General features: G+C 38.3%; 1 protein-coding gene across 3 annotated transcripts in view; it reads right to left on the bottom strand.

Moving 5' to 3' along the window:
- The window catches only part of IL16 (interleukin 16), a 129871-nt gene that overhangs the window by 45373 nt on the left and 59524 nt on the right, over positions 1 to 24974 (bottom strand). For all 3 annotated transcript variants that reach the window (XM_073012392.1, XM_073012393.1, XM_073012391.1), the window contains one exon: positions 1877 to 1985. In XM_073012392.1, coding sequence (XP_072868493.1) covers positions 1877 to 1985 — 109 coding nt within the window. The remainder of the gene's footprint in view (positions 1 to 1876; positions 1986 to 24974) is intronic.

Genomic DNA, 24974 nt, shown 5'->3' with positions numbered 1-24974 from the left:
TGTTCATCTATTTTTATCAGTGCATCAATCAGGGTTTGGGAAGAAACAAAAGGCACACTCAGTTGGGATTCTGAGAATTGGGTAAAGGAGCCAGACACAGAGGGACGGAAAGGGTTAGAAAAATAACAAGGCCTATTGAGGTACCAGATGCTGTTACCACCCCAGACTTGAAGGAGTAAGGTGGGGAAATGGTGTTACCAGAGCCCGGTGGGCACTGGAACCGACAGGCCACCCTGACACAATTTATTGTCACAGCACCAAGGTAGGGGGAGCAGGGGAAGAAACACCCTGGTGGCTGTCTGCCCCCTGCCAGTCCTCCATGGATGCCTGTCATTGACTGAGCTCAATCAGAAGCCAGAAAACCAGGGAGCCCTGGGGACGCCAGGGAGCCAGGGAGCTCTAAGGGGGTCAGCTCCCGGGGGGCAAGTGGGCCTGGCTTCAGGGGCATGTGGCCTGCACAGTCACCTGGGGCCCTGTGATTGAAGAATCCCAACTTAGTTCAAAGATTTTCTTCTACTTTTTTGAAACTATTAATATTTTTTAACAGCAATCCTGCATTTTCATTTTACACTGAGCCCTACCAATTGTATATCTGGTCTTGGGTGCAAAACAAAACAGTAAAAAAGCAAAGAATGGGTGAGGAAGAAAGGGAAAGGAGAAATACCTGTAAATCTGTAAATCACTGTAAAGCAAATATTTATTAAAAATTGTAATCCTGTGTGGGCTATGATTGAAGAAATAGGTATTCATGTACATTATTGAAAGAATAGTAGCTACAGAAATTTGGCAATACAGATAAAAAGCCTTAAACTACATCTACCGTTGGACCCCAAATTCCATTTCTAGAAAATTATGCTAGAATAAGTAAAAATTTATGATTAAAAAGCAAGTAACTTTTTAAAAATATTTTTATTTCCAATAATAGGAAATCACTAAGGATGGTGCATCGTACAGCAGAATAATATGAGACTTAGAGATTCTAAGGGACTTGCCCAAGACCACATAGGTCACTAGTTCTGGAAGCAGGACCCAGATCCAACTGCCTTAGCTCCCAAATGTGAGCTCTTAACCAGGCCACTGCCTTCTGTATTTTCTGTGAAAGATCATCACAAACTCAGACAAAATCTCATGTACACATTCATCAACTTGATTAGGCTAGTGAAAACCTGACAATGACTTAAATGCCTAATAACAGGGATTTGGTTAAGTAGCTTTTATAAATATCTAATAATAGGGAGTTGGTTAACTAGATTTCATAAATTCATACAATAAAATACCATGGATCCACTAAAAAATGGTGTTTTCAAAAGAGTTTCTGATGACATGAAATAGTTATATATAAATAAATGTGTGTGTGTGAAGTTTTTTATAGTATATATAAGCATAGAAGGGAAATAACTGAATATGTTAACATAGATGATCTCTAATATTAGGATTTGGTGTGATTTTAATTTCTTCAGGTTTTTCTATATTCGTGCATTCTTCATATTTTCTTGACTTTCTATTAGCACTCTTCTATTTTCAGCAAATAAAAATCATGAGATCTTCCAACCTCAACCTCCATCATATTGCAGCTGAGAGACAGAAGCCTTCCCAAGACCAAGGAGCATGTCAGGAGACAGAGCAGGAGTAAAGCCCAGTCTCTTCTTCCCCACACCCAGGTCTTTCCAGCATGGTACTTGGAGCCAAGAGGAGAGCTGGCTAGACCACACAGAGCTCTGGCTAGCCAGAGCATGCACACACCATGAAGAAAGTGAGCAGACTCCAATCCAGTTTAGTCCACCTGGACCAGAAGAGTTCCACCCTCCTCCTGATATTCCTGCTATCCAGGAGCAGCTGAACCCTGTTCCTGAAGACGTGTTGGGGAGACACTTACTGGTTGAGTTGCTGCGTGCCCTTTGGTGGCAGGCTTTAGGAAACAGGAAGTTACTACTTTGTGCTTCTAGTTTTCCAGGCTTTTCTCGAGAGGAAGCTGTGGAAGATTCCTGCAAAACAATTGCCGTCTTTTTATTCAGCAAGTTAGAATAGAAAACTGCTCAGCAAAATTGGATTTTGACACTGATCATAGAAGTACTCAGATTGTCTGTCTCCCCTACTACATGATAAGTACCATAAGAGCCAGGATTTAGAATCACCATCATCCTTTCACTCATAGACATACATTCATTTGTTTAATTACAAATATTGAATTAATAAATTACATTAATAATAAACTAATGCGACACAAATTGAATGAATCCATCAGCTATTACATGTCAAGTTCTTTGTTAGACATTGTGCATACAGCTGTGACCAAGACAGACAAGGATGTTGATCTTGGGGAAAATGCATTTTAGTGAAAGATGACTGACGATAAACAAGCAAAGTAAAGGTGAAAGATAATTACAGAGAATGATAAGTGCTCTGAAGAAAAGAACTAGAGAGTGATGTGGGTAGGGAGCCTGGCAGGTGTGTTTGAGAGAGAAGGATCAAGCAAGTTACATTGTTCTGGCATACCTGGCACATAACGGGCACTTACAAATACTTGTTGAATGAATGTTATATGTAATATAAATGGATTTCTTAATATTGAACTATCCATGCATTATTAAGGGTATTATGATTTTACTCTATATATATGTGTGTGTGTATATATATATTTATATATCTCTCCTCATCCTGGAATTTTAGGGATGGGTGTAGGGATATGGGCTGATAATGAGGATGATGGTATTAATTATTTTATCTTTCTGAAACAATTTTCTGATTGATGCTATTTTATTATATAGCTTTGTTATCCACAATGATCTTGACTTAATTCTTGAGTTATATTGGTTTTATTACTCACTACTATAATCCTTGTGTGTGTGTGCACACACGCTGTGTGTGTATATGCACAAATATATATATATGTATATACATATGGAGAGAAAGAGAGAGAGAGAGAGAGAGCAGGACAGGACAGGGTGGTGCCCTGTTGCCTGGCTGGAGTGCGATGGTATGATCTTGGCTCATTGCAGCCTCGACCTCCTGGGCTCCAGAGATCCTCCCACTCAGCCTCCTGAGTACCTGTTACTACAGATGCATACCAGCATGCTCAGCTAGTTTTTGTATTTGTTTTGTAGAGACGGGGTTTCATGATGTTGCCCAGGCTGATCTCAAACTTCTGGGCTCAAGTGATCCTCCCAACTCAGCCTCCCAAAGTGTAAGGATTACAGGCATGAGTCATCACGCCCAGCCAATCAAATTTTCTTTGCTCTCTTTTTATACTAATAATTTAGAAAAATATTTTATAGTATTGAGTATGTAAGCAGTATATTAAACAACATACTTGGACTCATTGCCATACCAGGGTCAGTAAGGAAACAGAAAATATGACTCTCCCTCATCTAAGACGAGATTTTGAGACAACTTTTACTTTCTTCCCTCTCCTCATCCTGAGATTTTAGGGATGGGTATAGGGATAGAAACTGATAATGAGGATGATGGTATTAATTACTTTATTTCTCTTCCTGAAGCTGTTTTCTGATTGTTCCATTTTGTAACTGTGTTAGCCACAATGATCTTCACTTAATTCTTGATTTATATTGGTTTTATTACTCTACCATAATTCTTGCATGTGTGTGCACATGCTGTGTGTGTGCGTCTGTGTGTGTGTGTCTGTGTGTGTGTAGTTTCTTTCAGGAAAGCTCTCTGAATATCTGCATGGCTAGGAATGTCTGTCTGTGGTTGTCAAATGTGAATGATTGGCTGAGTATAGAATCTTTGGATATTGGTTACTTGGCCTGGAAACTAGATGGCTTAAATGCTTTCTGGGACTTAGTGATTCAGGGTACAGTTTGTTGGAGACACGGACGCTCTATTATAACTCTATCCTAACTGACTTAACTACGTTTCTTAGAAGCCAGGCTTAGCAATGCCTGGTTAATTTCATGTGCCAAGGGTTTGCAGACCCCAGCACCTGGTGCATTTTCCAGAGCAGAGGGAGGATCTAGGCTTGCCTCTTGCTATGTCCCAAATAACCCACCCTCAGCTCCAGCCCCTGCCACTGTGAGCTGGTAGGTATTGAGGGGCTCTGCTGGAATCTGTCTCCCTCATTCCCTTGGCTTTTCTGTCTTATGTGGTCAATGGCAGGCTAATGAGCCCTTCCCTCAATCCAATCTCACCTGCACTTTTTTGTGCAGAAAGTTCTCATGAGTTTCAGAATGTGTTGGCCCCTTTCCATGGTTTCCTATTTCTGACATGCATTTCTCCCTATTTGTATATTCCTTTTGAATTTTGATAGAAATTTCTAACAGTTGGAGGAGTTAATCAAGTGTACTCTGTCACCATCTGGAGCCAGAAGTCCACTCAGTGTTTTTGAAAAAGATTGTTTCCAGTTCTGACACAAGGGGATCCTGCAAGAAACCACATGTCAATTCCCTTTTATTTCTTATGCAAGTCAATGTTTAAAACTAGAGAACTCATCCTGAAGGACTCCTTTTCAGCAGCAGATGGTGCTACATTAACTTGGACAAAATTACCTTCTCTAACCAGGCTAACCAGGGAATTCTTTTAAAGGGGAGAAAGCAGTGACTATATAGAAAGTAGTTGAGTTCAGTTGAATTCTTGAGATTCTGTATTGTCAGAATTTAGCATAATGACTAGTTCTCTGAATTCAATGCTTCATAAAACACAATATTCAAAAGATATTTCTTAATTACAATAGATTAACAAGTTAATGTCCTGATTCTGATTTCATGACCTCCCTCTGGCATTATTTTCACTTCTTTATGCAATGCAGTGAGACTATGAAAGTAAAAAATAGAATGTGATTTTATTAACTTTTTAGGGTCCATTGAGCATAAGAAAGCCTGGTAAGACAGTCAATTGGTCTACTTATCCATGGGTAGCAAGCCTTATGTGCAAAGGATCTTTGAAATGGATATTTTATCTCAAATATCTAGCCACATGAGCATAAATAAGTAAATGATGTATACACAATACATGCAATACTAAGCACCTTTAAAAATGTTTGTAAACAGGCCGGGCATGGTGGCTCACGCCTGTAATCCCCACACTTTGGGAGACCAAAGTGGGGGGATCACTGGAGCTCAGGAGTTCAAGGAGTTTAAGACCACCCTGGCCAACATGGCAAAAACCACCCCATCTCTACTAAAAATATAAAAAACTAGCTGGCATGGTGGTATGCACCTGTAGTCACAGCTACTTGTGAGGCTGAGGCACGAGAATCGCATAAACCTGGGGGGCAGAGGTTGCAGTGAACCAAGATCCTGCCACTGTATGGATCTGCCTGGGTGAAAGAGCGAGACTCAGTCTCAAAAAAAAAAAAAAAAAGTTTGTAAAGGCATAGATATACCTGTGTTATCAAAGTACGTTAAAAAAAAAAAAAAAAGATACTCTCTAATGATGATGACTGACTACAATCATGTAAAATATACATGGGAAAGGGGCTGGAAATAAATATACCAAAACAGTGACACTCATTCATTCAACAAATGTCCATTAAGTGCTTACTCTGTACCAGGCACTGTTTCAAGTACTGAGAATGTGACAGCAGATATGAAACACAAGGTCCTGCTCTCATGAATTAGCAAGAATGTGTTTGGGTGATGGGATTATGGATACTATTTTTTTCACATCTTTCTGTATTTTCTATATTTTCCATAGTGAGTATATACTACTTTTAGAATCAAACCAAAAATAAATGATTACTTTTACATTTATTTCTTTTTTTTTTTTATTATACTTTAAGTTCTAGGGTACATGTGCACAACGTGCAGGTTTGTTACATATGTATACATGTGCCATGTTTGTGTGCTGCACCCATTAACTCGTCATTTACATTAGGTATATCTCCTAATGCTATCCCGCCCCCCTATCCCCTCCCCATAATAGGACCCAGTGTGTGATGTTCCCCTTCCTGTGTCCAAGTGATCTCATTGTTCATTTCCCACCTATGAGTGAGAACATGTGGTATTTGGTTTTCTGTTCTTGCGATAGTTTGCTGAGAATGATGGTTTCCAGCTGCATCCATGTCCCCACAAAGGACACGAACTCATCCTTTTTCATGGCTGCATAGTATTCTGTCATGTATATGTGCCACATTTTCTTAATCCAGTCTGTCACTCATGGACATTTGGGTTGATTTCAAGTCTTTGCTATTGTGAATAGTGCCACAGTAAACATATGTGTGCATGTGTCTTTATAGCAGCATGACTTATAATCCCTTGGGTATACACCCAGGAATGGGATGGCTGGGTCAAATGGTATTTCTAGTTCTAGATCCTTGAGAAATCACCACACTGTCTTCCACAATGGTTGAACTAGTTTACAGTCCCACCAACAGTGTAAAAGTGTTCTTATTTCTCCACATCCTCTCCAGCACCTATTGTTTCCTGACTTTTTAATGATCGCCATTATAACTGGTGTGAGATGGTATTTCATTGTGGTTTTGATTTGCATTTCTCTGATGGCGAGTGATGATGAGCATTTTTTCATGTATGTGTTGGCTGTATGAATGTCTTCTTTTGAGAAGTGTCTGTTCATATAACCTTTGCCCACTTTTTGATGGGGTTGTTTGTTTTTTTCTTGTAAATTTGATTGAGTTCTTTGTAGGTTCTGGATATTAGCCCTTTGTCAGATGAGTAGATTGCAAAAATTTTCTCCCATTCTGTAGGTTGCCTGTTCACTCTGATGGTAGTTTCTTTTGCTGTGCAGACGCTCTTTAGTTTAATTAGATCCCATGTGTCAATTTTGGCTTTTGTTGCCATTGCTTTTGGTGTTTTAGACATGAAGTTCTTACCCATGCCTATGTCCTGAATGGTATTACCTAGGTTTTCTTCTAGGGTTTTTATGGTTTTAGGTCTAACATTTAAGTCTCTAATCCACCTTGAATTAATTTTCATATAAGGAGTAAGGAAAGGATCCAATTTCAGCTTTCTACTTATGGCTAACCAATTTTCCCAGCACTATTTATTAAACAGGGAATCCTTTCCCCATTTCTTGTTTTTGTCAGGTTTGTCAAAGATCAGATGGCTGTAGATGTGTGGTATTATTTCTGAGGGCTCTGTTCTGTTCCATTGGTCTATATCTCTGTTTTGGTACCAGTACCATGCTGTTTTGGTTACTGTAGCCTTGTAGTATAGTTTGAAGTCAGGTAGCATCATGCCTCCAGCTTTGTTCTTTTGGCTTAGGATTGTCTTGGCAATGCAGGCTCTTTTTTGGTTCCATATGAACTTTAAAGCAGTTTTTTCCAATTCTGTGAAGAAAGTCATTGGTAGCTTAATGGGCATGGCATTGAATCTATAAATTACCTTGGGCAGTATGGCCATTTTCACAATATTGATTCTTGCTATCCATGAGCATGGTATGTTCTTCCATTTGTTTGTGTCCTCTATTATTTCACCGAGCAGTGGTTTGTAGTTCTCCTTGAAGAGGTCCTTCACATCCCTTGTAAGTTTGATTCCTAGGTATTTTATTCTCTTTGAAGCTATTGTGAATGGGAGTTCATTCATGATTTGGCTCTCTGTTTGTCTGTTACTGGTGTATAAGAATGCTTGTGATTTTTCCACATTGATTTTGTATCCTGAGACTTTGCTGAAGTTGCTTATCAGCTTAAGGAGATTTTGGGCTGAGACAATGGGGTTTTCTAAATATATAATCATGTCATCTGCAAACAGGGACAATTTGACTTCTTCTTTTCCTAACTGAATACCCTTGATTTCTTTCTCTTGCCTGATTGCCCTAGCCAGAACTTCCAACACTATGTTGACTAGGAGTGGTGAGAGAGGGCATCCCTGTCTTGTGCCAGTTTTCAAAGGCAATGCTTCCAGTTTTTGCCCATTCAGTATGATATTGGCTGTGGGTTTGTCATAAATAGCTCTTATTATTTTGAGACACGTTCCATCAATACCAAATTTATTGAGAGTTTTTAGCATGAAGGGCTGTTGAATTTTGTCAAAGGCCTTTTCTGCATCTATTGAGATAATCATGTGGTTTTTGTCTTTGGTTCTGTTTATATGCTGGATTACGTTTACTGATTTGCATATGTTGAACCAGCCTTGCATCCCAGGGATGAAGCCCACCTGATCATTGTGGATAAGCTTTTTGATGTGCTGCTAGATGCGATTTGCCAGTATTTTATTGAGGATTTTTGCATTGATGTTCATCAGGGATATTGGTCTGAAGTTCTCTTTTTTTGTTGTATCTCTGCCAGGCTTTGGTATCAGAATGATGTTGGCCTCGTAAAATGAGTTAGGGAGGATTCCCTCTTTTTCTATGGACTGAAATAGTTTCAGAAGGAATGGTACCAACTCCTCCTTGTACCTCTGGTAGAATTCAGCTGTGAATCCGTCTGATCCTGGACTTTTTTTGGTTGGTAGGCTCTTAATTATTGCCTCAATTTCAGAGCCTGCTATTGGTCTATTCAGGGATTCAACTTCTTCCTGGTTTAGTCTTGGGAGAGTGTAAGTGTCCAGGAAATTATCCATTTCTTCTAGATTTTCTAGTTTATTTGCGTAGAGGTGTTTATAGTATTCTCTGATGGTAGTTTGTATTTCTGTGGGGTTGGTGGTGATATCCCCTTTATCATTTTTTATTGCATTTATTTGATTCTTCTCTCTTTTCTTCTTTATTAGTCTTGCTAGCGGTCTATCAATTTTGTTATCTTTTCAAAAAACCAGCTCCCGGATTCATTGATTTTTTGGAGGGTCTTTTGTGTCTCTATCTCCTTCAGTTCTGCTCTGACTTTAGTTATTTCTTGCCTTCTGCTAGCTTTTGAATGTGTTTGCTCTTGCTTCTCTAGTTCTTTTAATTGTGATGTTAGGGTATCAATTTTAGATCTTTCCTGCTTTCTCTTGTGGGCATTTAGTGCTATAAATTTCCCTCTACACACTGCTTTAAATGTGTCCCAGAGATTCTGGTATATTGTATCTTTCTTCTCATTGGTTTCAAGGAACATCTTTATTTCTGCTTTCATTTTGTTATGTACCCAGTAGTCATTCAGGAGTAGGTTGTTTAATATCCATGTAGTTGAGTGGTTTTGATTGAGTTTCTTAGTCCTGAGTTCTAGTTTGATTGCACTGTGGTCTGCCAGACAGTTTGTTATAATTTCTATTCTTTTACATTTGCTGAGGAGTGCTTTACTTCCAACTATGTGGTCAATTTTGGAATAAGTGCAATGTGGTGCTGAGAAGAATGTATATTCTGTTGATTTGGGGTGGAGAGTCTGTAGATGTCTATTAGGTCCACTTGGTGCAGAGTTGAGTTCAATTCCTAGATATCCTTGTTAACTTTCTGTTGATCTGTCTAATGTTGACAGTGGGGTGTTAAATTCTCCCATTATTATTGTATGGGAGTCTAAGTCTCTTTGTAACTCTCTAAGCACATGCTTTATGAATCTGAGTGCTCCTGTATTGGGTGCATATATATTTAGGATAGTTAGCTCTTCCTGATGAATTGATCCCTTTACCATTATGTAATGGCCTTCTTTGTCTCTTTTGACCTTTGATGGTTTAAAATCTGTTTTATCAGAGACCAGGATTGCAATCCCTGCTTTTTTTAATTTTCCATTTGTTTGATAGATCTTCCTCTATCCCTTTATTTTGAGCCTATGTGTGTCTCTGCATGTGAGATGGGTCTCCTGAATACAGCAAACTGATGGGTCTTGACTCTTTATCCAATTTACCAGTCTGTGTCTTTTAATTGAACCATTTAGTCCATTTACATTTAAGGTTAATATTGTTATGTGTGAACTTGATCCTGTCATTATATTAGCTGGTTATTTTGATCATTAGTTGATGCAGTTTCTTCCTAGCATCAATGGACTTTACATTTTGGCATGTTTTTGCAATAGCTGGTACCTATTGTTCCTTTCCATGTTTAGTGCTTCCTTCAGGATCTCTTGCAGGGCAGGCCAAGTGGTGACAGAATCTTTAAGCATTTGCTTGTCTATAAAGGATTTTATTTCTCCTTCACTTATGAAACCTAGTTTGGCTGGATATGAAATTCTGGGTTGAAAATTCTTTTCTTTAAGAATGTTGAATATTGGCCCCCACTCTCTTCTGGCTTGGAGAGTTTCTGCCGAGAGATCTGCTGTTAGTCTGATGGGCTTCCCTTTGTGGGTAACCCGACCTTTCTCTCTAGCTGCCCTTAACATTTTTTACTTCATTTCAATTTTGGTTAATCTGACAATTATGTGTCTTGGAGTTGTTCTTCTTGAGGAGTATCTTTGTGGCATTCTCTGTATTTCCTGAATTTGAATGTTGGCCTGCCTTACTAGGTTGGGAAAGTTCTCCTGGGTGATATCCTGCAGAGTGTTTTCCAACTTGGTTCCATTTTCCCTGTCACTTTCAGGCACACCAATCAGACGTAGATTTGGTCTTTTCACATAATCCCATATTTCTTGGAGGCTTTGTTCATTTCTTTTTACTCTTTTTTCTCTACACTTCTCTTCTCGCTTCATTTCATTCATTTGATCTTAAATCGCTGATACTCTTTCTTCCAGTTGATCAAGTTGGTTACTGAAGCCTGTGCATTTGTCATGTAGTTCTCGTGTTATGGTTTTCATCTCTATCAGTTCTTTTAAGGACTTCTCTACATTGGTTATTCTAGTTAGCCATTCGTCAAATCTTTTTTCAAGGTTTTTAGTTTCTTTGCACTGGTTACATAGTTCCTCCTTTAGCTCTGAGAAGTTTGATAGACTGAAGCCTTCTTCTCTCAACTCGTCAAAGTCATTCTCTGTTCAGCTTTGTTCAGTTGCTGGCAATGAGCTGCGTTCCTTTGGAGGGGGAGATGCACTCTGATTGTTTGAATTTCCAGCTTTTCTGCACTGCTTTTCCCCCATCTTTGTGGTTTTATCTGCCTTTGGTCTTTGATGATGGTGACGTACTGATGGGGTTTTGGTGTGGATGTCCTTTCTGTTTGTTAGTTTTCCTTCTAACAGTCCGGACCCTCAGCTGCAGGTCTGTTGGAGTTTGCTTGAGGTTCACTCTAGACCCTGTTTTCCTGGGTATCAGCAGCAGAGGCTGCAGAAGATAGAATATTGCTGAACAGTGAGTGTTGCTGTCTGATTCTTGCTCTGAAAGCTTTGTCTCAGGGTGTACCCAGCCGTGTGAGGTGTGAGGTGTCAGTCTGCACCTAGTGGGGGATTTCTCCCAGTTAGGCTACTCAGGGGTCAGGGACCCACTTGAGCAGGCAGTCTGTCTGTTCTCAGATCTCAACCTCCGTGCTGGGAAATTCACTGTTCTCTTCAAAGCTATCAGACAGGGACATTTACCTATGCTGAGGTTCTGCTGCTTTTTGTTTAGCTATGCCCTGTCCCCAGAGGTGGAGTCTACAGAGGCAGGCAGGCCTCCTTGAGCTGTGGTGGGCTCCACCCAATTTCAGCTTCCCGGGTGGTTTTGTTTACCTACTTAAGCCTCAGCAATGGTGGGCGCCCCTCCCCCAGCCTGGCTGCCACTTTGCAGTTTGATCTCACACTGCTGTGCTAGCAGTGAGGGAGGCTCCATGGGCGTGGGACCCTCTGGACCAGGTGTGGGATATAATCTCCTGGTGTGCCATTTGCTAAGACCCTTGGTAAAGCGCAGTATTAGGGTGGGAGTTACCCGATTTTCCAGGTGTTGTGTGTCTCAATTTCCTTTGGCTAGGAAAAGGAATTTCCTTCCCCCTTGTGCTTCCCAGGTGAGGTGATGCCTCACCCTGCTTCAGCTCTCACTGGTCGGGCTGCACCTGTGGACCAGCACCAACTGTCTGACATGCCCCAGTGAGATGAACCCGGTACCTCAGTTGAAAATGCAGAAATCACCCATCTTCTGTGTCACTCAGGCTGGGAGCTGGAGGCTGGAGCTGCTCCTATTCGGCCATCTTGGGCATGCTCTACATTTATTCCAATTGTTACATTGGTAGACTTAAAGTCTGTTTATTTTTAAATGTCTTTTTTTAAAATCCTCTTTGTAAGTCCTGAGTCCAAGGCACAATTTGGAAACTGCTTGGCCTGTAAAGCCAATTGATGGCAGGAGAATCATAGGAAGTGGAGCCTCTCCCTGCCCCGCCCACCCAGATTAGCTGTAAATACTTAATGCTTTCTCTGGGGGTTTCAATGTTGGCTATAGAAGGCCTTAACCAAAAGACACTGAACCAACTGGGTCCCCACTTGGGCCCTCAGTTCTCCACATTTCAGTGGCTCATTCTCTTCTTTCCATGGCACCTGGGAACAGCAATTTCAGTTTCCACATGCAGGAAGGTGTAGCCTCTTGTGCATGCACAAGGCTATGCAGATGAGTCCTTCTCCTTCCTTCACAAGTCTGTATCCTCCAACCAAAGCCATCTCAGACACAGATGACAGAAGGTTGTTCCCTTCCCACTGCCATGCAGCCAGTCTCTGAAGTAGCTAGAGGCTCCAGTAAGGTGTATCTAACTAGGCTATAATCAAGTTCTTCGATAGTTGTGTGAAATTGATGTGCTTCACTTCAACATGGCCATGGTGTCAAGTGGCTCATTAAATGGCTACTATAGGAGAGAATAGAAATGTACTATTATCACCCAAGGTGAGGTCTAAGTAGCAATTTTCTATCAAACACATATAAAACCATATGACTCCTAAAGGTTCCTGAAACAGAGGCAATGCACACATTTTTGGACCTTCTATTTTTTTGACACCAAAAGGATCTAGTACTCATCTATACTCTGGGACTATTTCAAGTTATTGTTCAAGCTAAACGGTTTCTTCATCAGAAATGAGCAGTAGAGAAAGGGTCATGAGACCAGCAGCACTAACTCTCTCATGACTCTGAGCTTGTCAATTATCTGGGCTCAGTTTCCTCTTTAGTAAAGCTGGGGGGTAAACTAAATAATCTCCATAATCACTTTTAGCTCTTTACTTTTAATAGCAACTGACGGTTATGTTTAAAGGGCACCTCTCTCAAATGATCACGTGTCAGAACATCTTACATAAGAACAAAGCATCTGGTCTCTCTCTGGCAAGTATGTCCCGGGTGGAGAGGTTTCTCATCAAAGGAGTCTCTGGAGGAGCCCCACGAACATCTACACAGTGTGACTCCCTCCCAGCACACAGAACAGAACTCTTCTGTTCCTGCTCTCAAGGTGGGGCTGCTCTCAGAGCTGAGGATTTGTCATCGAGGTCAGGGGCTGTCAAAATCATTTCTAAACACATTTTCTCTATTCTCATCAGAGACTGTGGCCCTGAGCAGCAGTTCTGTGGGTGATACACCCCGTAATTAACTGGGTAGCAGTCTCTCCATCTGTCAGTCCCCATGGTGACTGAGTGGGAAATGGGGTCAACTGTCCAGAGAACTCTTTAAATATTTTTTCCGAAGTTAGGATTGGTCATGCAGCTGCTAGGGCTAAACAGCCAACTCCAAGAAATGGGGGAAAAAACAAAAACAAACAAGATGCAACCAGGGAAAGCACCCAGAATGAAGATGGAGAATTCTGGGGCATTGTGTCCTGCAAACAAGGTGATTCCAAAGCTTAAACAACTCCCCAAAGATTAAGACAATTCCATTGCTCTATTAGGAGTGTTTATTTTTCATGTAGCCAGCCCTGGCTGACATCACTGGCATTACTGACAGAAGCCTGATGCTTCTGGAGTTTGCTGACTGCATTCCCCTTCCATCCAAACCTTACTGTTTTCTCTTTGAACTGAGGTGCCATAGCTGCTCCAGTCTAAGGGAACCACAAAATAGAATTCAATTGTCCTCCTGATTGAGGCTTATTTCCTGTGGTTGAATTGATCATACAGCTAAAGGCTTTGATCCTCAAGTCATGAGAATAAACAAGTAGGCCCCAGCAGATTGGTTCTGGGATGGCCGCATGTCATGTGGGATGATGAGGCCACAGACCTCCTGATATGGAGGGGATGGTTGGGAACCAGAAATCTAAAACTTCTCAAGTTCTTACTCTCCGACCCCTGCATGACTGTAGTTCCAAAGTCCTTATAATCTCACCTTCTCAACCTTCCCCAGCACACCCATTCCCACTGCTAATGGCATAGCTCAGGATATTTGTTTTAGATTGGACTATTATTAATACAATGCCCTAGGGGGTATAGAAAGACTATTTTAAAAATATATTTTACAAATGGTGCTGGGACAACCAGATATTCACATGCAAAAGAGTGAAGCTGGACTCCTTTCTCACACCATACACAAAAAGGAATTAAAAATATATCATAGATCTGTATGTGAGAGCCAAAACTATAAAAGTCTTAAAGAAAATATAGGAGTAAATCTTGGGTTGGGTTAGGGAGAGGCTTCTTCAATATGATACAAAAAGCACAGATGACAAAACACAGATAAATGAGCTTCATCAAAATTTAAAACCTTTGTGCCTCAAAGGACACCATCAAGGAAGTGAAAAAACAACCTACAGAAATAGAGAAAATATTTGCAAATCATATATCTGATAAGGGACTTGTGTATCTAGAATATACAAAGGATGTTTACCACTCAAAAATAAAAAGACAAATAACCTAATTTTTTAAAATAGCCAAAAAATATGAATAGACATTTTTTTCAAATGATATTCAAGAAGACTAGAAGCACATAAAAAGATATTCAACATCATTAGCCATCAAGGAAATGTAAATAAAAACCGCAATGAGATACCACTCGCACGCACTAGGATGGCTATGATCACACCCACTTCATACCTGCTAGTGGAAGGAGGATATGAGAAATTGGAACGCTCTTACATTGATGGTGGAAATGTAAAATGGAGCAGAGGGTTTGGAAAACAGTGTCAGCTTTTCAAGAAGTTATATATAGAGTTACCATATGATCCAGCAGTTCCATTCCTAGGTATATACCCAAGGGAAATGAAAACATACAACCACATAAAAACTTGTACAAAAAAGTTCAAAGCAGCATAATATTCATGATATCCAAAACATATAAACAACCCGTGTCCATTAGCTGATAAGTGGATGAATAAAATGTGGTATATTCACATAATGGAAGATTGCCAATTAAAATGAAAGAATTGATACATTAATACATTAAAATTAATGAGCTGATACATGCTACAACATGGATGAGTCTTGAAAACATTAAATGAAACTAAAGAAGCCAGTTATGAAAGACCACATATTGTGTAATTCTATTTATATTATGTCCAGAATAAGCAAATCCATAGATAGAAAGTGGATTAATGGGTAATCGGGGATCGGACAGGAGTGAGGGGTATAAGGAGTAACAGCTAATGGGTAGGAGGTTTCTTTTTCAGCGGACAAAAATGTTCTAAAATTAGACAGTGGTGTGGTTGTACAACTCTGTAAATATACTAAAAACCATTTAACATTACACTTTAAATGGCTTAATTGTGTGGTATGTGAGTTAATATCTTAATAAAGCCATTAAAAAATAGAATATTCACTCATCTATTCCTAATTTCCCTGGCTTTAATATTTTCTCCCTTAAATTCCTCTGCACCTTGTTGCCAGCATAATTTTATAAAAATGCAAATGCTGCCCATGAAACTTTCTGATTAAAACTAATGGCTTTGTCTTTCATGAATTCAAGACCAAATCCAAACCCCTTGGCATGTCATTCAACATCCTTCCTCTTCTGACACTACCCAGAGAGCCCCAAATCTCCACTGCACCTTGTTAGTCCACTTCCTACCAGTGGATCCTGGTATTTCCTGCTCTGTTTGTGTAGTTACCCATCCATTCTCCCCTTCATCCTTCTGGAATCAACTTATAATTGATTTACAGAACTTTTCTAGCGATGTTCCCAGACAAATAGTTGTCTCCTGAGAAAACCATGGACTTCTCCACCAACCAGACCCTAGGAAGGATTAAAATATCCATGGTTGTTTACAGTTGTTTTCAAACCTGATAGGACCAGTTTTTCATTGCTCTTCATCTTGACTCATCTTACATGTTTTTCCAAACACATTACAGAATTATGTTACTTAGTTAAGAAATTATTTCTGTTAATAATTTGGGAGAAGTTCCTCTTAAAAAACACTCTAGGTAATATTAAAATAATTGGCTATTTTTTTTCCAGAAACAGTGTCTATATTTTCATTTACTTAACAGAAATGACCCTCAGTAGAGTTTTCATTATGCTAGTTCCAGTGGGATTTTTGAAAGGAGTAAGCAAAGAAATATATGCAATGACTATCAAGACCCCTAAGAATCTAGTTAGTCTACAAGTAGTGCCAAGCTATTTTCCAAATATTCCTCAGTGCTGTCGCTTTCTTTTTATATTCTAGAAATTTACTGTAGAAACTAACTGGACAAGGTATACAAAGATATCTATACAAAGATGTTCATCATCACATTGTTTGTAATAGAAAACATGGAGGGGGACATTCAATGATAGGAGAATGATTAGAGATGTCATGACAGGAGACTTCCACGTCTGGTAGTATAGCGGATCCTTCTACTAAATAAAAGAGCCAAGGTGGGAGGATTGCTTGAGGCCAGGAGTTCAAGACCAGTCTAGGCAACAAAGTGAGATCCATCTCTACAAAAAGTTTTTAAAAATTCTGCCAGTGTGGTGGTACAAGCCCATAGTACCAGCTACTTGGGAGGCTGAGGTGGGAGGATCACTTGAGCTCAAGAGGTTGAGATTGCAGTGAGGTATAATCACACCACTGCATCCCAGCCTGGTCAACAGAGAGAACTGTGTCTCTAGAAACACAAAAACAAAAACAACAAGTAGAAGTGTTGCATGGGATGCAAATGTATCAACAAAATAGCAAATGGGTAAGGAATACCTGGAGGCCAAAAAGTAAATAAAAGCTGTACCACAGCTTTTCTGAGAAACAAGCAGAGCCCAGAAGCTGGAGGTTGCTCTGAGATAATTTGATGAACTGGTTTACCTTGAACTTTGTCTTTCATAGCCTTATGGGATATTGGGAACAGAAGAGAAATACCAGTTCCTTCCTAGGAAGGAGAGTTTAACAGGATACTTCTCTTGGATAAAAAGGGAGTCCCAAAGGATTGTATCTTTATTTTAAGTTTGAACTGGAAATAAATCAATCCCCTCCCTCAGGAAATGCATGAAAACAAACTGGAAACGACCCTGAATGGAAGGAGGAAAATCTTCCCCTCAGAGGAGTAATAATTACCAGACAGCTTTTGCAAGAGTTGGCAACCCTCATTAATACATGTGGACATCTTTTTAAAACCTCTAGATAAGAATTTAGTTTAAAGTGATTCCAGCCTGGTGTGCCCCACTACCTGGCAGAAACAAATTTGAATCTTCTCTACAGGAATCAGCTTTGACTTCAGTCATAAAACTGCCCCACAAAATGAGCTGTCACAGAAAAAAAAAAATCAAAACAAAACAAAACATAAGATAAAACACACATTCAAACAAGGTCCTAGGTCAAGTGTGGTGGCTCCCACCTGTAATTGCAGCACTTTGAGAGGCTGAGGTGGGCAGATCACTTGAGGCCAAGAGTTTGAGACAACCTGACCAACATGGTGAAGCCCCATCTCTACTTAAAATAAAAAAGAAATAAACTTAGCCGGGTGTGGTGGCTCATCCTGTAATCCCAGCTACTCATGAGGCTGAGGCATGATACTCACTTGAACTCAGGAGGCAGAGGTTGCAGCGAGCCGAGATCATGCCACTGCACTCCAGCCTGGGCGACAGAGCAAGACTTTGTCGCAAAACAAAAAACAAGGTTCTAAGAGATAGAACTACAAGGAGCAACACACCATGATCAGACCAGTGAACACTTCCAGTTATGGAGTGAGAAGACACAGTATACAAAATAAACATATTTAATATTTTTAAAACAAAAAAAGAAGTGACTGAGAAATTTAAGAAGGGAGAAAATAAGGTTTCCCAGCCAACTTGAAAAAGAAGCACAAAATTAAAAAAAAAAATTATTCATATCAGGCTGGCGCGGTGGCTCATGCCTGTAATCCCAGCACTTTGGGAGGCTGAGGCGGGCGGATCACGAGGTCAGGAGATTGAGACCATCTGGCTAACACGGTGAAACCCTGTCTCTACTAAAAATACCAAAAAAAATTAGCCGGGCATGGTGGCGGGAGCCTGTAGTCCCAGCTACTCAGGAGGCTGAGGCAGCAGAATGGCATGAACCCAGGAGGCGGAGCTTGCAGTGAGCCGAGATCATGCCACTACACTCCAGCCTGGGAGTGAAACTCTGTCTCAAAAAAAAAAAAAAAAAAAAAAAAAAAAAATTATTCAAAATTAAATAGCTGGATGAAAAGTGTATTAGACAGTGTTAAAAAGAGGATGAAAGAATTGGAATATAGATCTGACAAAATACTCAGATGGCAACATAAAGAAAACATAAAAGAGAGGTAAAGAAACACGTAAGATACAGTGACAAAGCCTAACATCTAATCAGAGTTCCACAAGAAGGGAATAGGAATAATGAGGCAGAAGTATACTTCATGTAGTTACTGAAAATCTTTCAGTCCTAAAGAAATGCATCAATTCATGAAAGAAACCCAACAAATTCCAAATAAGATAAATTCAAAAAGCATACCTAGATAGTTCTTAGTGAAGCTGCAAAACACCAAAACATATAGATTTTAAAACAGCAGCCAGAGAGAAAAGACAGATTAACTTCAAAAGGGCAAAACTCAAACTTAAAGCTCACTTCTTAACAGCAATTGTATAAATCAAATAGCAGTGTAATGATTAGTTCAGTGAAACCATCAATATAGAATTGTATACCAGCTAAAATATCTTCAAAAATGAGTAAAATAAAGGTCTTTACAAACAGAAAAAAAAAAATCCCAAGGGAGTTTGCCACCAATATACTCTCACTAAAATAAATTCCAAAAATATTTTTTTCTTTAGAAAGAAGTCACCCAAGATGAAGGCCTGTGAGGCAAAGAATGATGATTAAAAGAAAGAGTTGATATTCAGGTAAATCTGAACAAAAAGTGACTGTCTGAAGTAATAATAATACGTTATGGTTTTACAAATAAAAATAGAACAATTTACCTGTTAACAAAAGGATATGAGCCAGGAAAACACACTATTGGGGTGAACATATTCAGTGGTTTTTCTGTTATTCAGGAAGAGGGTAAAAGTAAATATTCATAAATTTTACACTTTGAAAACCTTCACATACATGCCAAATTTTCTGAGTTCACCATAAAATCACAGAAATAGGTGGGGGTGCAGTGACTCATGTCTGTCTGTAATCCCAGCACTTTGGGATGCAGAAGTGGGCAGATCACTTGAGCTCAGGAGTTCAAGACCAGCCTGGGCAACACGGCGAAATCCCAACTCTACTAAAAATACAAAAATTAGTCAGGTGTGGTGGTGGGTGCCTGTAATCCCAGCCACTTGGGAGGCTGAGGCAGGAGAATCACTTGAACCCAGGGGGTGGAGGTTGCCGTGAATGGAGACTGCACCACTGTACTCCAGCCTGGGCAATAGAGTAAGACTCTTTCTCAAAAAAATGGAAAAAGAAAAAAAAAATCACAGAAATAGAATTAGAAACAGAATCAATAGAAGAGGAGAAAAGGAATGAGAAAATACAATCAATAAAAAGACAAGAAAGCAGAGAATAAAACAGGGAAAATGGAATAAATATTAAACATAAAATAATTTCACATATAATTTAAGAGGTTAAATATAATTTTAAAGATAATTTTCAATAATTTTAAATATAATAATAAAAAATAATTTTAAAGAGATTCATCTAAGAGGCAAAGATTGTCAAGATAGATTTACATTGTAAATCCAACCATAAAGCATTTAAGAAATATACAGGTAAAACAAAAGAAGACCTAAAGTTCAAAAAGCAAAAGTCATTCACATACACATTCACACATACATACATACATGTGTATGTGTAGTTGAAAACAAAATAATAAAAACTAGATAGAAGTAGATAGATATAGACATAGATAGATAAGTGGGTAGATAGATAGCTCAGACAACTGATAATAAAAATAAAGCTAGTACCATTTTATAGACAAGGTAGATTCAAACAAAAATAATAGAGATAAACTTAGGATATAAATTATAACTGCTTTCAACCATAAAGAATATATAACAATTCTAAATGTGTTCACACCTTATAATATAGCCTCATAATGCTGAAATAACTAAAAGGAAAATCTAGCATGAGATTTTTAACTGACTCCTTAAGAAACTGATAGATCAAGCAGACAAAAAGCAGTAAGGTTAATAGCTATATACAATGTCTCTTCAAACACAAACAAAATATGAAAATAATCTTATATGGGGTCATCAAATAATTCTCAACAATTCCAAATAACTGGAATGACCCACCCCATGCTTTCTGACAACAACACAATTAATTACAAGGCACTTAAAAATGTTAACTGGGGAGATACAAAACAAATGAGTTGCTGCTAGAGGTTAAGGATGGTGGGAAGAGGGGTGGGATGTGACTCTGAAGGGTGGCATTAGGGAGATCTTAGTGGTGAGGGAGCACTTCGGTATCTTCGCTGAAGTAGAGGTTACAAGTGACAAAATAGCATAGAACTACACACACACTGTAGCAATGTCAAATTTGTGGTTTTGATGTTTTACTATAGTTGAGTAAGATGGAACCAACGGGGAAAACTGGGTGAAGGGTACATGAGACTTCTCTGTACTAGCTCTGCAACTTCTTGTGAATACGTAGTTACTTGAAAAGAAAAAGGTTTTGATTTTTGTCTTCAAGGTAACTGGAAAATAACTACATGTTTGAAAATTAAGAAACATACCTCCAAATAACTCATAGGTCAAAGAAGAAATCATACTGGAAATTTAAAAGCATTTAGAACTGAATGATAATAAAATTTTACATATTAAATCTTGTGGAATGCAGCTAAAGATAAAACAGTACTTACAGGAAAAGTTATATCAAGTGCTTATATTAAAGAAGAAGAAAAGCTGAAAATAATGGGCTAATCATCAAAGAAAGTAGAGAAAATGATAAAGATATGGACAAAATTTATTAAATAAAAATACACATATAATAGGGGGGTGGACAAAATTCAAAGCTGGTTCTGTGAAAAGATTTTAAAATACTGATGACACTCCAGCAAGGTCACTCAAGACCAAAAAAAAAAAAAAAAAAGAAAACACAAATAAAATGAGGGTTGAAAGGGGATACAATTACAGATACAGTAAAGATTAAAAGATGATAAGAAGATATTACAAATAACTGTATAGCATAAATGTGAACAACTGGATGAAATGAGAAAGTTCTGAGAAAAATAAACTCTATTAAAATGAACTCAAGATAGACAAGGAAACTTTTACAGGCCTGTAAAAATTAAAGAAACAGAGCGGTTTTAACTCTTTCCACAAAGAAAACACTGGTACCAGATGGTTTTAAACAGTCAGTTCTATAAATCATTGAAGAAATAAATAATTCCAAACCTAGAATACAGATTCCAGAACATAGATAATGAGAAACCATACCTCGCATTTTAGAAGGGTGGCAAACTTAGTTACCTGGCAAGGAAAAAGAAAACGTTGATATCAGTAAAAGAGATGAGCATGGTATCAGTGTGAGGTTAGTGTAACCTTGGAACCAGTACAGGAGAAAAATTCCAAGGCCATCACACTCATGAACATAAAAATTACAAATAAAATCATAGTCGACTGAATCCAGGGATTCAAAGATTTGTTGAACACTGGAAAATAAATGAAATCATTTACCACTTTAACAGATTAAGAAGAAAAACTATCTTAAAAGATCACAAAGTATATGAATTCATTTTATACACTATCTGGAAAAGGCAGAAAAAGAAAGAGAGAGAATAGAAAAGTGGTTGCCAGGAGTTAGGGGTGGGGAGATGGTTGGAGTACAAAAGGGCAGCCTAAGTGAACTTTTGAAGGTGACAGAACCAACTCTTCTGTATCCTGATTGTGGTGGTGGTTCCATGACCCTACGTGTGTTAAAACTGATAAAACTCTACACTGAAAAACATAAAAATCATTTTTATAGTATATTCACTTAAAAATTTAAAAAAATTAAAAGAAAGGGGGTTTGAAGAAACAAAACCATTATTATCCATAGATGATATGATTATATAGAAAATAAAATTTATAGATGAAAGATTTGCAAAGAGCCTGAAGATGCTGAATGTAACAACAATGAACAAAAATAAATTGCAGTTCCACTCTGGGAAGATGAAGTAGATAGACTTTTCCCTATTTCTCCCAGTAAGTACAACTGAAAACTTTAGATATTTGACGTTAAACAAATATAAGAAGACTCTGAAAGGTAGAGAAAAGACAGATCAGATAGGAACCTTGTTACCCAAGGAATGACAAGATGACTTCTCTAGGAATACTTTTGCCTCATGTATTCCAGAGTTGTAGCTGGCAATCTGAAATTGCCAGCAGGTACAGACAAAAAAAAGAAAAAAAAAAAAAAAAAAAAAAGCCAAAACAAAAGTCTGATCTCTCTAGCCAAATGACCATGAAGGGACTGCTCAGCAAGACAGAAAACATTAGACAATAACTGCTCCACTCGACCAAAGAAAAATGGGGCCCCTTCCTACCCGTGCCAGCAGTGGCTGAAAGACTTCCATCTTTCCCAGGTGGTAACACCCTACTCCAGCCGGGCTGTTGGGGTAATGTCAGAGAAGGCTGAGTAGAATGATGGGACTTTCATCCCTGCCATAAGGTAAAAAGCCCTTTTCACCCACAATTTTAGTGTAAAGCATATGGAGAACTGTAAGTCACATCTCTATACAACATTAATGAGAAGCCCCTCACCTTGGGTGTCAATGAAGACCAAATGGGGAAGCTGGACTTCTACCTTTACCTGGCAGTAACAAAGTGGTGGCCCCTTCCCTGCACTTGCAAGAACAATGTCAAAGGCAGCTAAAATGGAAGGTTTAAATAAGATCCAGGGCCTCATAACAATTTTTAAAAGTCCAGGATTCAACTGAAAATTACTAATCATACCAAACTCTAGAAATATTTTGAACAGGATAGAAGAAAAACCATCAATAGATGCCAACACTGAGATGACAGAAAATACAGAATTATCTGACAAAGATTTTAAGGCAGCTATCATAAAATATTTTAAATAAGCAATTGCAAACATGCTTAAAGCAATGAAAAAGATGGAAAGTTTCAACAAATAAATAGAAGATATGAAGAATCAAGTGGAAATCTTAGCACTAAAAACTATAATTGCCAAAAAAACAAACAAACTAAAGGAATGACCTCAGGGAACAGAGGAAAGAATCAATATATTAGAATATGGAATAACAGAAATCACACAATGTGAACAAGACAGAGAAAAATAGACTGGGAAAAAAAATGAACCCAGTCTCAGGGATCTGTGAGACTATAACAAAAGAGCTAACATTTGTGTCATAGGGTTGTGGAAGGAGAGAGAAAGAGAATGGGATTCAGAAATAATAGCTGAGCACTTCACAAATTTAGGAAAAGATATGAAATTACAGATTCAAGAAGCTTAGAGAATTCCAAACAATAAATCCAAAGAAATGTACATAAAAGCCCATTATAATTTAACTTTAAAAACAAGACATATATAATTATCTAAAAACAAGCAGAAAGAAATAACACATTAATTATAAAGGAAACTCAATTCAGATGACAGTAGATTTCTTATCTGAAAGAGGACAGAAGGATGTGGTATATTTTTAAGTAATGGAAGAAAAAAATTGTCAGCCCAAGGTCCTTTATCCAGCAAAAATATTTTTTTCTGAAATGAAAGGGAAATCAAGAGATTCTGAGATGAAGGAAAATGAAGAGAATTTGTCACCAGCAGAACTATCCTAAAAAAACAGCTAAAGGACATTCACTAAACAGAAGGAAAACAAACAAACAAACAAAAAGAATCTTAAAACATCAGGAAGGAAAAACACAGGGCAAACAAAAGATGAGTAAATGCAATAGATTTTTCTTCTCTTCTTGAGTTTTCTAAGTTGTGTTTGATGGTTGAAGCAAAAAAATATTAATAACGTGATGTGGTTTTAAGTGTATGTAAAGGAAATATTTTAGACAATTATAGTATAAATGAGGGAGGTAAAGAGAAATAAGTTTTCTACACTTGAATTGGTAAAATGATCACTAGTAGACATTATGTAAGGAGTTATGTCTATATAATGTAATGCCTACAATAACAACTAAAAAAGCTATACAAGATTTTTTATAGAGACAATCAATGAAACAAACTTCTAGCAAGACTGCAAGATTAATACAACAAAAAATAGAAAAGACACAAATTACTAATATCAGAAATAAAAGAGAAGCTATCACTACAAACCCTGAAGACATCAGAAGGATAATAATGAAATACTACAAACAACTCTACACACAAAAATTTGATAACTAAATGAAACAGACCAATTCCTCAAAAAGCACAAACTACCATGACTCTACAAATATGAAAAATATAATTTGAAGAGTTCTGTAATTATTAAGGACATTGAATTTGTAATTTCAAAACTTCTAAACAATAAACCTCTAAGGTCAGATGGCTTTACCGAAGAATTCTACCAAACAGTTAAAGAATTAACATAAATTGTACACAATCTTTTCCAGAAAATGGAGAAAACACATCCCAATTCATCTTATAAAGCTAATATTATCCTGGTACCAAAACCAGACAAAGATTTACAAAAAAAGAAAACTACAAGCCAACAGTCCTCATAAATGTAGATGCATGGCCAGATATGGTAGCTCATGCCTATAACACCAGCACTTTGGGAGGCAGAGGCAGGTGTATTGCTTGAGCTCAGGAGTTTCAAACCAGACTGGGCAACATGGCAAAACCCTACCTCTACAAAAAAAAAATTAAGAAAATAAAAATTAGCCAGGCATGGTGGCACATGCCTATGGTCCCAGCTATTTGGGAGGCTGAGGTGGGAGGATTGCTTGCGCCTGGGAGGTGGAGATTGCAGTGAGTCATGATTGTGCCACTGCACTACAGCCTGGGTGACAGAGCAAGACCTTGCCTCAAAAAAATATATAGATAATATATAAACAAAATGTTAGCAAATTGAATTCTTCAATATATGAAAAGAATTA

The sequence above is a fragment of the Chlorocebus sabaeus genome, chromosome 26 (genome assembly GCF_047675955.1).
Source record: "Chlorocebus sabaeus isolate Y175 chromosome 26, mChlSab1.0.hap1, whole genome shotgun sequence".
Lineage (NCBI taxonomy): Eukaryota > Metazoa > Chordata > Mammalia > Primates > Cercopithecidae > Chlorocebus > Chlorocebus sabaeus.
This window is presented reverse-complemented; position numbering and strand designations above follow the sequence as displayed.